At 37.7% G+C, this 14975-nt stretch overlaps 1 protein-coding gene across 6 annotated transcripts; it reads left to right on the top strand.

Moving 5' to 3' along the window:
* The first annotated feature begins 417 nt into the window (after positions 1-417).
* Positions 418-14717, top strand: ccdc30 (coiled-coil domain containing 30). Of its 6 annotated transcripts, none has more exons than XM_042750421.1 (30): positions 424-479; positions 604-695; positions 991-1134; positions 2293-2472; positions 2643-2763; positions 4018-4208; positions 4519-4587; positions 4748-4822; positions 5307-5460; positions 6267-6338; positions 6518-6633; positions 6757-6831; positions 6950-7014; positions 7108-7300; positions 7387-7476; positions 7563-7688; positions 7842-7979; positions 8110-8288; positions 8435-8657; positions 9127-9249; positions 9417-9587; positions 9709-9918; positions 9996-10153; positions 10871-11036; positions 11123-11244; positions 11931-12072; positions 12151-12287; positions 12370-12487; positions 12590-12654; positions 14143-14717. In XM_042750421.1, the coding sequence occupies exons 3-30, from the start codon at positions 1120-1122 to the stop codon at positions 14351-14353; spliced, it is 3705 nt and encodes a 1234-aa protein (XP_042606355.1). In that variant the 5' UTR covers positions 424-479; positions 604-695; positions 991-1119; the 3' UTR covers positions 14354-14717. The 6 variants fall into 6 exon arrangements, with proteins under 6 accessions (XP_042606356.1, XP_042606355.1, XP_042606352.1 ...); XM_042750420.1 differs by having other exon boundaries at positions 458-479; positions 604-769; XM_042750422.1 differs by lacking the exon at positions 604-695 and having other exon boundaries at positions 418-479.
* The last annotated feature ends 258 nt before the right edge of the window (positions 14718-14975 follow it).

Consider the following 14975-nt stretch of genomic DNA (forward strand, 5'->3'; position numbering starts at 1 on the left):
GATAGATAGATAGATAGATAGATAGATAGATAGATAGATAGATAAATTTTTACATATTAAAATGATAGCATATTAGATTTCTATGGGATCTGAAGGAATGCATGTGACACTGAACACATGTGCCATCACATTAAATTACATTTTAAAATATATTAAAATAGAAAACATTTCGTTTAAATTGTAAAATTAATTAATAGTATTAATCTTTTTAGTATTATTGTTTTTATATATATATATAAAATAAAATAAATGCAGACTTGGAAAACATCTTGATTCTTCGAGTCTTTTGATAGGTAGCGTATAGGCTATAAAATATATGACTGACTTACAATATCAATCGAACAGTTTATAGAGCAAACAGCGCCATCTGCTGGACTAACGTGAAACCTCCACTTCCCCCTCTCTTTCTCTGTGATGGTTTAACCCGTTGCCTAGGCGCTCGGTACAAGCTACTGCGAGCAGCTGCAACAAAACACTTGGTAGGCCTCAGGAGATAAGATACTCTACTGTTGCATCAATATTTGTAAACAGACAGACATCATTAACGATTCCAAACCGATTTTGAAGGACAACGACAATCGTAATTTGTTTTATTTTTAACAGGCGTCTGGAGGATGTGAATAGAAGCTCGTGCGTAGTACCTGCGAACTAACGTTAGCCCGCTAGCCAAAGTTAGCGGACTGGACTGTGCTAGGGTTAGGAAACTTTTTATATTGCAGTAAAAAAGCCTGTTGAGCCCGTAGCAACAACATTCTTGTCAAATACACCCGTGAGTGCAGATAAATTATGAATATGTGAGAGAAACATTTAATAACGGATGATAATGGATTTTGGATTATGCAGAAGATCACGTGTAACGTAAACGTAGTCACTTTTTTACAGTTGCAGTGTTGTTTGTATATAAATGTTGTTGCTTTGTGCAACTGAAAGGCATGCAGACTTCAGGAACACGTTGAGTTATGTTTTTTCCTTTTCTTTTGTACAATAAAGTGATGATTAGTCCAGAGACTGACATGGGCGGAGGCAAATGCTGGAAACCACAATCTAAACTTTGTTCCCATAAAAACGCTCGGCTAATTTGCATGTGATGCACGGACTCCAGTTGAGCTGTACTCGGCCATGGAAAAAAGAGAGGTATGGTGTTGTCATTTTTATATTTATAAATATGACATCCGCATGAAATGTTAATAAAGATTTTGCAATATGCTTGTAATGGTAAGTTATGTTGGCATACAAAAAATAAACTTTGTAGTTTCTCAACTACACAGGGGCAGTTGTTTTTAATTTTAACAGGTATAATAATGTGTACTTTATTAATGCATCTAATGAAATAACCTTATGACAGTAATTCTCAATCTTTTGTAAGGCCAAGGTCTTCTTGTATCTTTGTTTAAATTATATTACGGAAAGTTTCAACCTATTTGACTCAAAGGCCCCCATTAGACAAGAACAATATTCAGAGGTCACCCATGTAGGCTAAGATATTTCTAGCACTTCTGCTGTAATAGCAATGTAATAAGCTGCTTGTTTTTTAATTACACTGTCAATACAAGAACTACAGTATATTCAAATTATATTCAAGTTTCTTCTATTTCTATTAATAATATTTTTCTAGTGATTATGGAATAAGGTTTTTACATTTTATTTTCAAAAGGCCATTTCTCAGCACATTACTAAAAATATTTAGCACTAAATCTAAAAAGAGATATTCATTATAAAAATTTCCATGACTTTATGATTTTAATCATTTTCAAATCTTTTCCCAGTCTAGAAATCTCGCGTTTAAAATTTTCTCATATATCTAGGTTTTCCTGGGCTGTCGAAACCCTGGTTCTTAAGAAGAATTGTAGTTGTTGAGGAAAGTAATTGTAATTAAAAATACAATGTCAGTGTTCATCTTGATTTATAGTTGTTTTAGCTTATTTCAATTCTTGTTTTGTCTAATTTTAAGTCATCTTAAGCATCTTGGACCTCCTTGGAAGTTTGCTGAGGTTTGCAGTTGTCAAGAACCACTGATTTACATGCAAAATAAACATTTTAATTAAATGTAATTAATTGTCATTTTGCAGCACCTTTAAAAGTTTAAAGGCCTCTTAGTGGATCCCAACCCCCCATTTAAGAAACGCTGCTTAATGAGACCGTATAGTGAGATATAAGGCATCTTTTGAGACGTACTTAACACCGAGCAATTAGATGTGTTGTAGACGGGGTGACAGAGTGTTGAAGATGGTGTCAGGTAACCCAGGCCTCATCAAGAAAAAAAAAAGGCTCATTGTTTTGTTTCCTCCTAAGGAAAAGGAGCTGGACGAGCTCACCCTCCGCTTGCAGAGGGACGGTGTGTCTCCTGAGGCTCCAGCAGAGGAGCGTGAGCTGCACCTGTGGCGTTTGCTCCAGCGTAGCGAGGGCAGCCTGACCGCAGTCACCGAAGACCTGCAGACTTTACGCACACAGCAGGCCAGCGAGATGAGAGAGGTGAGCCAGCAGATGGCAGGCCGGGCATCCTCCCACCCTAAAGAATAGCTAATGATGGTCTCCCTCATCAACACTGTAACATGACCACACTGTTTCCTGACCAAAACACACTGCTTCTGTAGCTAATGCTTTTGCTGTGCTGTGTGGTTGTTTGATGGGTTTTTTTAAAGGTGGAAAATTACGTGGAGCATATTCGAAACATGTTGGAGGAGCGGGAATCTCTTACAGCGGAGTACGAACGTGACAGCGAACAGCTCCGTGCTGAGCTCGCCCTAATGAAACACCAACAGGGTGAGTTTGAACTCGTATTGGTTTTAACATAAATAAAATAGATTGTGGTCTGAGTTTGGTCAGTGAGTAGTTTGGTTGCATGCTGCTCATATTATTTGTGTACTAAATATAAGTATGCATACAGTATTCTGCAGTGTACACAGTATGTAAATGTTCTGTATGCAGAGAACTCATATATCAGCTACTACATTGTCAAATGTACAGTATATTATAGAGCGTGCTCTGTAGAGTACTGTATCCCACAATGCAATGTGTTTGGCTGGACCTGGAAGAAATATCAGCCACAATTTTCTTCTCTCATTTGATCTGACATCCAAGTGTTAAGATGTTTTTACCTGTATTCTTTTAATATTATTTACAGAATAATAGTAGTATTTATATTGTTTATTAATATATTAAAGTTATTTATTAATATTTTGAATTTGCTTTTATTTTTATATTTTCATTTTAACTTTAGTTTGTTTAAATAATTTTAAGTTCTCTTGTCATTTTTATTAATTTCTTCCCATTTGTATTTTCTTTTTTAGTTTTTTTTAAATTGATTTTTATTTCAGTTTTAGTTTTTTGTAGTATTTCAACTTCAACAATTCCTGTTCACACCAAGAACAATAACTATAAAAATAACTATAACAATAACTACAGCATATTAGTGAATACAGCAACAGACATTAATGTTCTGATTATTTAACACACTGCAGTAAAGTTGTCTGTTGCTTTAAATGCCTACGCTTTTAAATATCGGGGGATTCCGATTGGTTGTGAATTTTTTTGTTATTCATTAGCTGAAAAAAAAAAATCATTGTTAATTTGTTTCAGTATAATTATAGTTATGGTATGCACTTTCCTGTTATTGTGATAGTTATCAACTTTGGTTTGAACAGGCCTTTAAACTTAATTTATTTCAGTTATTAGCAGTATTTCTCATTTTCATTTTCATTTAATTAATTTTTTTTTTTTTTAGTTTTTCATTGTATATTTAACGTTGTTTTTGGTTTTTTTTTTTTTTTTTTTTTACTTTTTTCTAAATGTAATTGCATTTATTCTTATTATTATTATTATACTTAGAATTAGACAAAAAAAAAGCAAAATAATTATATTTCTGAGGTGATAAAAAATAGTTTGTGGTATTTAGTGCATACTGCACTGTATGCAATATGTAGTACACTAGTATTACGTTAAGAGCACAGTCCTAGCATTCTGCACAGTGTCCTCATAGTCCAGTAAGTGGTCTTTAGTCATGTTTGTATGTGTCAGACTCCCAGTGTAAAGAGGTGGTGGAGATGCTGGAGCAGGAGGGTCTAGCAGAGATCAGTCAGAGCAGTGCCAGTGAGCAGGTGGCCTATCTGCTGGTGGAGAGAGTCACTCTGCTTGAGAGACTGGAGGCTGCGGAAAGAAAACTGGACACCCAGACCCTAACTGGCAACCTCAGAGAGGTGCATTTGCAGGTACTATACGAAATACAACTTCATATCAGTTTTCATAAAAGTGTAACTGGCAAGGTAGACCATTATAATATCTAAATTTTATTTAGGATACAGAAAATGCTAGCTTTGAAATCAGCCGAATGTGCCTATAGCAACATCAGCATACTGATAAAATGTGTAAAACTTGAATGAAATGGCAAATGCAAAAAAAGATCATATTGAATAAGAAATGTATGTGTTAAAATGTGGAGCCATCTCTTAATAGTAATGCCTCAGTTTTGCAGGTACTATACGAAATACAACTTCATATCAGTTTTCATAAAAAAATCAGGAAGAGCTGGATCATATGCGTCACACGTTGGAAGATGAACTCAGGCAGCAAAAGGAAAACATGAAGAAGGTGAGAAGATCTCATTGTCACGTAAGAAGGAAGCAGCTTCAGAAGCAGCATGTTGAAGTCATATCCCATTCATCTATATTTAAGTGTTTCGTTGTCCATCTCTTGATATGTTCTGCATCATAATTTCTCCTGATTCTTTGTTCCTCCCTTAAATGGACAGGAATCATCAGTTCAAAGTCCTTGGAGGAAGTTCTTTGGTGTGCGCAAGGCTACATTAAGAGCACAGAACCTTCCTGTAGGTTTCCATACATGTCATAACAAAGGCATGACAGAAATGTAAATCAAGAGAGGTGGAACCTTCCATATTGTCCTAGACAGGATGATCCACTTAAGCAGATTAGGGCAGCTCCTCGTGAAATCATGCATGCCTTGGTTGAACACAAAGCAGGGAATAACGATATCTTCTCATATGCTGAGCTTAGCATGATCACATTAACTTCTCTTATTTTCACTATGGACCCTAACAGCACTATAGACCCCTTTCATTCAGGGTGGTTACTAACCAGAGGCTGCTTGTCCCCTTGATACAGTTATTTCTGATGGTTATAAGGGAGCAGGTGCATATTAAACTCTGTTCACACTGGAACACGATCCACATTCAGCTTCACTTGTGTTCTGTGGCTTATGCATGTTAAAAACGCATAGATGCTGACATGCTCCTTGCTCGTCCAGCCAGTGAAACCAGGTTCATGTCTCACTGAAAGCTCTTTCCCCTGTAGGGCCACAGTGAAGAACTCAATAGAGAACGCATAGAGCGCCAGAGGCTGGAGAGGGATCTGGAAGAGGCATCGAGTCGTCTTGCTATGGCACATAAAGAGATTCGTCACCTGACGGATGAACTAGATCTCGCTCGTAAGGTCCAAAACTCGTGTGGTAAGTAAATAACCAATTATTAGTGGTGCTGTGGTAGTAAAATTCTGGCTGATGTCAGTAAGCTGATTATAATTATTTTCATGTTATGGCAGATAACTGATAAATGACTGAGAATAAAATTCTGTGGTATACTTCTATACTATTGTAGCCTACATATAGTGCCATTCAAAAGTTTGGGGTTTTGGGTACAAATGTTTTTTTTTTTCTTTTTTGAAGTCTCTTAAGGAAGCATTTTTAAAAATCTAAAATATAGATAAAATAGTAATATTGTGAAATATTATTACAATTTGTAATAATAAAATAAAATGTAATTTATTCCTGTGATTGCAAAGCTGAATTTTCAGAAGCCATTGCTCCAGTCTTCAGTGTCACATGATTCTTCAGAAATCATATTAATATGCTGATTTGGTGGTCAAAAACCCCTCTTATTATTATCAATGATGAAAGCAGTGTTTTCGTTTTTAAATGTCAGGATTCTTTGATGAATAGAAATTTCAAAAGCATTTATTTCTTTACTCTCACTTTTGCTCAATGTAGCGTGTCCTTGCTAAACAAAAGAGCTAATTTCTTTCAGAAAAATCTTACGGACCCCAAATGTTTCAACGGTAGTGTAAATAAAAAGATAAAAACCCTAAGAATTTGTCAGCATTTTTTTGTTGTTGTTGCTACATGTGAATGTAAGCGTCACAAGAAAAGCCATACACATTGACATGACATGACTAAGCATCACTCAAGTCATCTTTAGAAAATTTTAGAATTTTGTTTGCTATTTTGCCTTGTAAACTTAAAAAACATTTTAATTTCAGTACCTGACCTGCAGAAAACTGGGGAGGAAGTGGAGCAGTTGAAACAGGAAGTGGACAAGCTTAAACAGTGTGGTGAGATTGTGTCCGATACTGCAGCAAGCTATCACTTTAAAAGCTTCTCACATTTGCTCACGGTTTATGATAATATTCAAGTTTATTTATAAAAAATTACAGTGCTGTACATAAAGACAGAACGAACCATAAAAACATTTGAAATGATGTGAACTGGTTGTAATCCCAATGATTGACAGATATGGTGGAGCTGCAGAAGGCCAAGGAACGCAATGAAAGACTGGATAGTGAGATTTGTGTGCTGAGGGATAGAGTTCGCTCCCTGGACACAGAGAGGAGGACTCTTCTTAAACTGGCAAGAATAACTGTTTTCAAAATTGTAGTTTTAGTGCCACTACCTGTAAGTAAGTCTTATTTCTAGGTAGACTTATTTGCAAATACGGAACAGATATAATTTGCTATGTTGGGTGTACCACAGGTTGAACAATCAAAGCTGAGCGTGGATCAAGGGATCAGCGTAACTTTAGAACACAATAAAATACACTCTACACAGGTAGATGTTCATACTATTACAGTCTTCTCTTAAAGGCACTAGTTTGCATATATTACATGACACAGGTAATTACATTTTTAAATAGTTCCCTTTGAGAGCCTTGCTTTTTTTTTGTCAGGGTGTTGGGAATAATGTCAATCCTGATCCATCTCTGGATGTAGAGGATGAGATACTCCACAAAAGGTGAAGTTTTGTTTTCTTTTATAGTACCAAAAGTTCTACATGTCATTGCTTCCACTCTTTAAAGATGCTGATATGGCAGTTTTTTGATGGCAGGTGTCGGAGAGAGTCTGAAGATAAGGACAGCCGTCTGCGAGAGCTGGAGAGGAGGTTGCAGAAGCAGCAGCGGGAACACGAGGAGCTGGTTGAGAGGAACGAGGAGCTGGAGGCGCTGCTGGGGGAGGCGCAGAATGCAGCAAAAGAGGAGCGGGAGCAACATGAGTGTGAGATAGAGGGGTTACAGAGAAAGGTGCGTTTTTATCCATCAACATTGGGCTCAATTTGATAAGTAAACACCTGAATGTGGAGACTTATGGTGACTTATTTTGGTTCTAGATTAAAAGACATGAGGAAGAACTGAGTAAGAGAAATTGTAAGAAACTCGAGAAGAATGAAGAAGATCAGGTTCGTGGGACTGATTCTGAGGTAAAGGTTAAGACGCATTGAAAAAGTCCCTCTAATTATGTGGTAGGGTAGGATAAATGATATTTTCATTATCGTTTAATCTAAAGCTTAGCGAGAGCATTCAAGAAAGACTTAAGTTCCTCGAGGGACGTCTTGCTGAAGAAAAAGGTTGGAGGAAACAGCTGGAGGTGGATCTATCTGTAGCCAAGGCTGCTCTCAAAACGGAAAAAGAGGTAATGTCATTGCCACACATGACTCATCATAAAATACACAGTTCAAAGTCCCGGAAAGTTGTTCATTATTCATATAGCACTATGCATTTGTTCAGAAGAGTTATAATAAAGTGATCTGAAACCATAAATGCCACATGGCTATTTTGTGGACAGCTCATGCAAAGAGATCACGAGGAGCTTAAGAAATTACGTGTGGAGGTCCAGAGACTAGAGGTGGAATGTCGACAAGGAAAGACACTTAACAAGAACCTCACACAGATTAAAGGAGAAAAGGGAATTTTGGAAGAAAAGGTAATAAAAATTAATGTCACTAAATGATAGGGTTATATTGTAAGGAATGCAATCCATTTGTTGTTAGAATGCTCAGATATCATTCCCAAAGTTTGTAAATACTTACTGAGGCTGTGTTTGTACTCTGCAGGTGGCCCAGCTGGAGCGTGCTCAGACACGACTCCAGGACAACCTGACCCTTCAGACAGAGAACAGCCGGGCCGAAGAGGACCTGAGAGACAGCAGGGGACAGGTGGCAGAGCTTAAGTCTATGGTGGACAAGCTGAGAGCAGAATTGACTCGACTGGAGAAGGAGCACAACACTCTAAGGTACAGATACATCACTATTTTCCTCCTTTTTCGTCTCTGTATAGCATTGTCTTTTGTCCAATATAACTGACATTATCCCATCTTCAATAGAAGCTCCAGGTCTCTGTAGAAAGCATGTTATAAGGTGTTTTGTGGCTCTGTGTTAGGGATGAGCTGATGGAGAAACGCAGACATGTGATGCAGCTACAGAAGGAGCTCAGCGAGAAAGCCCATGAGAGGCTTCAGACTGACGGTGAGAGGGAGAGACTCAGTCTGGAGCTCCTGCATGTCAAACAGCAGCTCCAGTATGCTAAAGAGCAGATGCCCAGAGCATCACAGGAGCACACGGCCAACCACAAGCCTACTGCAGAGGATGATGGCCATTGTCAGGTAAGGTGTTTCTTCAACAATGAATGATTGGCCCTGTGGATTTTTAGGGGATTTGTAACCTGGTATTTAAAGATCTAGGCTCTTCTCTAATAGGTGTTCTAAAATGATATTATTATTGTTTTTCATTATTTCATTTTTAATGTTTTTTTAATCCATTCGTAATTCATGTACCAATTTAATGTTTCCATTTTTTCAGCTTAAATAAACTATACTATACTATTAAAAAAAAATATCCAAATAAAATGCTATTCCTATTTTTACATTTACAATTAATTGTTCGATTTATTAAGATCAAGTATAAATCTAATAAAATTAGCTTTGTTAATTCCAACATAATAACTATAAGAACACAGTAACAAATTTTTTACCAACGTAAAACTGTTCTTTTTGAATTGACCCCAAATTTTTAAACGGTAGTATTAGCTGGAATTATATGTAAAATCTTTGGCATTATGTGCTGCTCCTCTAGCTGGCCTGTGTGAAGTCAGAGATGAGTAAGCTACACTCCACCCTGGAGGAGGAGAGACAGCTGGCCGGACAACACCAGCTGGCCCTGCAGGCCCAGATCAGTGAAGCTCAGGCCCGGGCTAAGGTCAGTCCAGTTCTCCAGTCACTCATACACCCACACTAACATATTCACAGTCTTTTTTTTTTTTTTTTTATGTATTTTTTTTTACACTAATCTGCATAATTTAATTATAGCACTATTGTTTTTTTTTAATACCATGCATAACAATACCATAATGTGGTTGTCCACAGGCTCAAGACTCACTCCTACAACAGAAGGGAGAGGAGAACAAACAGCTGAGACAGGACCTTCAGAGAACCCAGCATCTTTTCACTTCTGCAGAGCGAGAGCTACGCTATGAGAGAGAGAAAAATCTAGACCTTAAGAGACACAATGCACTGCTAGAACAGGAGAAGATCAAGGTAAAAAAAAAACATGCAAAGAAATTGTGCCATGTGGCAAAAAGTATTTGGACACTAAAGTTACACTTAAAATATATGAACATTTTAATATTCAGAAACCTTATGTTTCTGCTCCTTACAGCTGTGTGCGGAGCTGAAGCAGGCCCAGGCCAAAGTAGCCCAGCTGGATGGGAGCGGAGCAGGACGAGTGGTAGAGCTGGAGAGACTCCAGCAGAGGGTCAGAGATCTGGAGCTGGAGGTGGCCAGAAGCGCTCAGAGCCGGCAGACTAACAGCAGCTTGATGGAGGAGCTTAATTCAGAAAGAGCGCGTATGATCGCTGCTGACAAGAAGGTGTGTGATTACAGCAGATTGAAAATCTTCAGTGGTATAGCAGTAATGAAGAATGTGTTAATTGAACATCTTTGCAGGTTGTAGGACTACAGCAGCAACTGAAGAACACGCTGCACCAGCTGCGTCTGGAGGAGGCCAGAGCGGGAGAGACCAGCAAACTGGAGAGAGACACCAGAGACATGTCTGATAACCTGTCTGCCCTCCGAGCCCGACTGCAAGAGGAGCAACTACAGAGGTCAGACAGGTCACAAGTAGTCTTCATTTTGGCAGGTCTTAGTCCTGTGTCAAATGTCCTTTTTAGTAATCATATTTAGTTAACTTGTGCTGTTTTTTGTTTAGTCAGGTTTTAGTTGAGTCTGGAAAAAGTCTAGGCATTTTAGTCAATGAACAATTTATCATATTATAATCATACTGCATAGTGGTTAGACTAATACACACAAAATAGATGCAATTGTTGTATTATTAGAAATATATAATCAGTTTTATATCAGTTTATTTGACCTTATCTAGTTTATTGTTTTGTTAAATTGTTACATAAATGAACACACTCTCTAAATGATCAAAACTGGTAAAAGTCAAAAGCTTCTCTAAAGCAAAAACAGTGAAATTCCTAATATTCAGTAACTTAAATCAGTTAAATTCAAAAACATTTTTTTATTATACTTCAATCTTGTTTATCTAAGTTTAGGTATTGGTTAGGATTAGGGATGTAGAATATGGTCATGCAGAATATGTGCTTTAGAAGTGATAATAAACATCCAATATGTTATTAATAAGTATGCTAATAAGCAAATAGTTAATGGTGAGAATTGGTCCCTATACTAAAGTGTTACCAAAAAGATTGTCAACAAATATTTTTCATCATAGAAACAACAAACAAACTAAATTAACATGAGTCAGAAGCCAATATACTTGTGAGGATTTTAAGATGACCTTCTGTGTTTCCTGACAGGAAATTACTTGAGCAGAAAGATGAGGAACTCCAGCAGCAGGTGCGCTCATTGCGGGTGAAAGAGGCGACTCTGACACGCAACAACTCGGAGATGTCTCATCGCACACAAGAGCTGGAGACGCGGCTGCAGGTGCTGGAGAGTGAACTTAACACAGCTAGAGAAGAGGTTTGTGGGGTGAAACTGAATCTGACTTCTGCTGAAATTAAATGCTAATGGAGCTCTTGACAATGAACCAACAATGTGTCCTGCAGCAGAGAAGCAGTCAGAAGAGCTGCCACATGCTGGAAGAACAGCTGCTGTCTTCCCAGCATGAGTCTGAGAGACTGCAGGAGGAACTGAAGCTGGTTGTTCAGCAGCTTGACACTAACATCCGGTATCATTCTTCAATGGGTTGGACATTATAGTGTATGACACCTAGGGCCAGATTTACTAAACAGGGCAAGTTCGCGCAAGAGTGAAATTCCAAAACATTGCTGATGGACGTTAGCAAATTAGCGTAAGGATATGTTCAAAATTGTCCTCCTGGCATTCCAATTAAATTAGTGTGGAAAAAATCCTCTCACTTCTACCATGCACTCTCTGTTCAGTGGGAGCCTCCTCCTAGCAACAACAAATGCAGCAATTTTAGGTGCAAAATAGTTTAAGATATGCTTTTTTGGGGCGTCAAATAGTGGCGCAAATACCAGTAATATGACAAGCGCAAACACACTAGTAAATCGCATTGCATGATTCATTTTAATACTCTCCTCCCATAAATTTTGCGACTGAAGGGTAAAATCCTACAAATGCATATTCAATGAGGTCAGGTGCAAAAATAACTGTCCACGCCTTTTCAGCGCGTATTCTTCACTGCACGTCTTTAGTAAATCTCGACAGTAATATTTTAAAGCCAAAAGACAGTTTGCGCTGGCGCATGCTGTTAGTAAATCTGGCCCTAGTTTTTTCAAATCTGTTGAGATTTTAAAAGTTTTGTAGTGTATTCCAACCTTTACTCTTACTACAAATAGATTAAAAATACAGATATTACATGCAATGTTTTAATATGAAATGGTTCTGCAGGAGACACAACGAGAAACAGTCGCAGCACAAAACCAAGTTGCGCAGAGCTAAACAGATCTTCATGAAGACAGTCACCCAACATGAACACAGGATCCAGCAGCTAGAGAACGATCTGGCTCTTGCTACAAGTCTGTCAGAGAAAGTGAGTGTTTTCATACCTGACCTTTAATGCTACATGCGTAACTTGCACTTCATCTTAAGTGTTTTACACTATGAGCAGGAGAAGGACTGGATTAGGACTGTGACAGAAGAAAATGACCAGCTCCTCCTGGAGAGACGAGAACTTCTGCAGCGAATAAGTGAAGCTGAGGAGATGGGAAATAATGGACTGAGAACTGCCACTACTATCCAGCAGAGGTAAAGATCTTATGTCCTCTTCTGCATCGATCAGGAAAGCACAGAAACATGCTAAATGTCTCTTCGTCCTGTACTCTCTTAGAGTTAAATTCCTGGAGATGGAGAATAAAGAGTTGCAAGAAAAAACTCTAACACTGGCCAATCAGATAGGAATTTTAGATCGCGCATTGAGAAACCTTCAGTCGCTGTGTACTGTTGAGGTATGTGTTTATTTAGCAGTTGTTCTTTTTATTAGTATTTGAGTAAACATTTTAAATGATTTGGATCACACTGATACAATTTTGTGTGCGTTTCTGTCTTAGGAGGTCAAGAAAATGTTTCCTTCTGGAGCTCATCCTGATAGCCAGCTGCGGACATCAACTCCAAGGTATAATTCAGAAATATCATTTTTTTTCTGCCTTCCAACTTACTCAATATTTCTGTTCCAAAATCTAGTCCAATCAAAAATACATAATACACAAAATTTGGGGTTATATAATACATAGCAATTACACTATTACTTAAAGGGATACTCCACCCCAAAATGAAAATTTTGTCATTAATCACTTACCCCCATGTCGTTCCAAACCCGTAAAAGCTCAGTTCGTCTTCGGAACACAATTTAAGTCATCTTAGAAACAAAGTTAGAGGCTTGAGACTGTCCCATAGACTGCCAAGTAAATAACAGTGTCAAGGTCCATAAAAGGTATGAAAGACATTGTCAGAATGCTCCATCTGCCATCAGACGTGCAATCTGGATTATATGAAGCAACGGGAACACTTTTTGTAAGCAAAGAAAACAAAAATAATGACTTTATTCAACTGTTATTTTGTGTGCGGTCTGTTTTGTGTCTCTCATTGTGAACGTTTTTTGTTTTGTGTCATCCGCACTACAAGTATGTGCTGTTTTATTTCAAATCAAAGCTAAATACATGTAGAAACAGCGCATCCTTGTCGCACGGATGACACAGAAGAGCATACGCAGCATACAGTGATAATGAGAGACACAGAGGAGACAAAGGAATTATTGAATAAAGTTGTTATTTTTGTTTTCTTCGCTTCATATAACCCAGATTGCACATCTGATGGCAGATGGAGTATTCTGACGACAACTTTCATACCTTTTATGGACCTTGACACTGTTATTTACTACAGTCTATGGGACAGTCTCAAGCCTCCAGGTTTTCATCCAAAATATCTTAAATTGTGTTCCAAAGATGAACAGAGCTTTTCCGGGTTTGGAACAACATGGGGGTAAGTGATTATTGATAAATTTTCATTTTGGGGTGGAGTATCCCTTTAAGTATTCTCTATGCAATGTTTGGGGTCTTTTAAGAACATTTTTAATTAATTCTTTTATTCAGCATGGATGCATTAAATTGGTCAAAAGTGACAGTAAAGATATTTACTTTAATTTGATATTGTTACAAAAGATTTCTATTTCAAACAATTGCTTTTTAAAACAGCTGTTAATCAAGGAATCCTGAAAATGTCTCATTTTCCACAAAAAATATTTTAAACGGCACAACTGTTTTTTGACATTGATAAGGATAAGAAGAAATAAATATATTAGAAAGATTTCTGAAGAATCATGTGACACTGAAGACTAAAGTAATGGCTGTTGCAATTGCAGGAATAAATACTGGATATAAAATATATATTAAAAAAGAAAATGGTCATTTTAATACTTAAAAAGAATATTATTTTACTTCTTTCCAAAACACCTTACAGACCCCAAACGTTTAGCTGTAGTATGTATTCTTGCCTCGTCTGCCATTTTGGATTTATTTTTCTGATGAGGCTGCAGTACATTATGGGATAATTTTTCAGTCTTCGTAAAACAAATGGTGACATCTTACATTGCATCTTGCTGTAGTCCCCAGCCTGGCCTCAGTGACTCATGGGGAATACTGGATGCCATTCGCAAAGTCAAAGTGGGTGAGTCTGGAGTGAAGAGCCTGGAGATCTCCTCATCTGTGCCCGTTTCACAGTCCACTGAGATAGGCTACCTGAACGTGACCTCACCTGTGGCTCCCAACAGCAGGTTAGAGCAGGAAAGTCTCAGTGCCACAAGCGATGAGGCCTGAGCGAGTTGCGATGACTGTGAAATGCCATTACAAGGTTTGCCAAGCTGAAAAGTCACTGGATCAGTCAAGGTTTAACAATAAGTGAACTGTAAATGGGTAAAACGCAGACAAATTGGCACTGTGGCAGTCTTTCATGTTTGGTCTTCAATTAATTTCCTTACACTTTAATTGAGTTTAAAGCGAATGTGAAGAGCTGGATTTTTGCCCAGGCTCATATCACCTGGGATGAATTCAGCTGCATTGCCTTTGTGACTGTAATAGAGTCAGTCTAGAAGGCCTGAGATTTTATATCATCCACTAACATTACACTTCATTGGATGCTATGGTCAGCAGCCTTGTCACATCTATAAGATGCCATATGTATTTTTTATACATTTACCCTGTAATGGTAGGACTGTGGAGGAGAAGCACTTAAAGCACTATTAATTTGATGCTCAGATGGTACAATCTGCAGGTGTTTACAACTGAAATGCACTATTGCCTTTCGATAAACGGTAAGTATTTGAAATCAAGTGTTTGTAGGTTTTAGTGAGATATGGTGTACTGTAAATGTACATGTCAGAACTCTTGCATGAATCAGTAGACCTTTTCTCATTTTCTGTGCTGGTTTTGGTAAAAAAAA

This window comes from Cyprinus carpio, chromosome B23, assembly GCF_018340385.1.
Source record: "Cyprinus carpio isolate SPL01 chromosome B23, ASM1834038v1, whole genome shotgun sequence".
Classification (NCBI taxonomy): domain Eukaryota; kingdom Metazoa; phylum Chordata; class Actinopteri; order Cypriniformes; family Cyprinidae; genus Cyprinus; species Cyprinus carpio.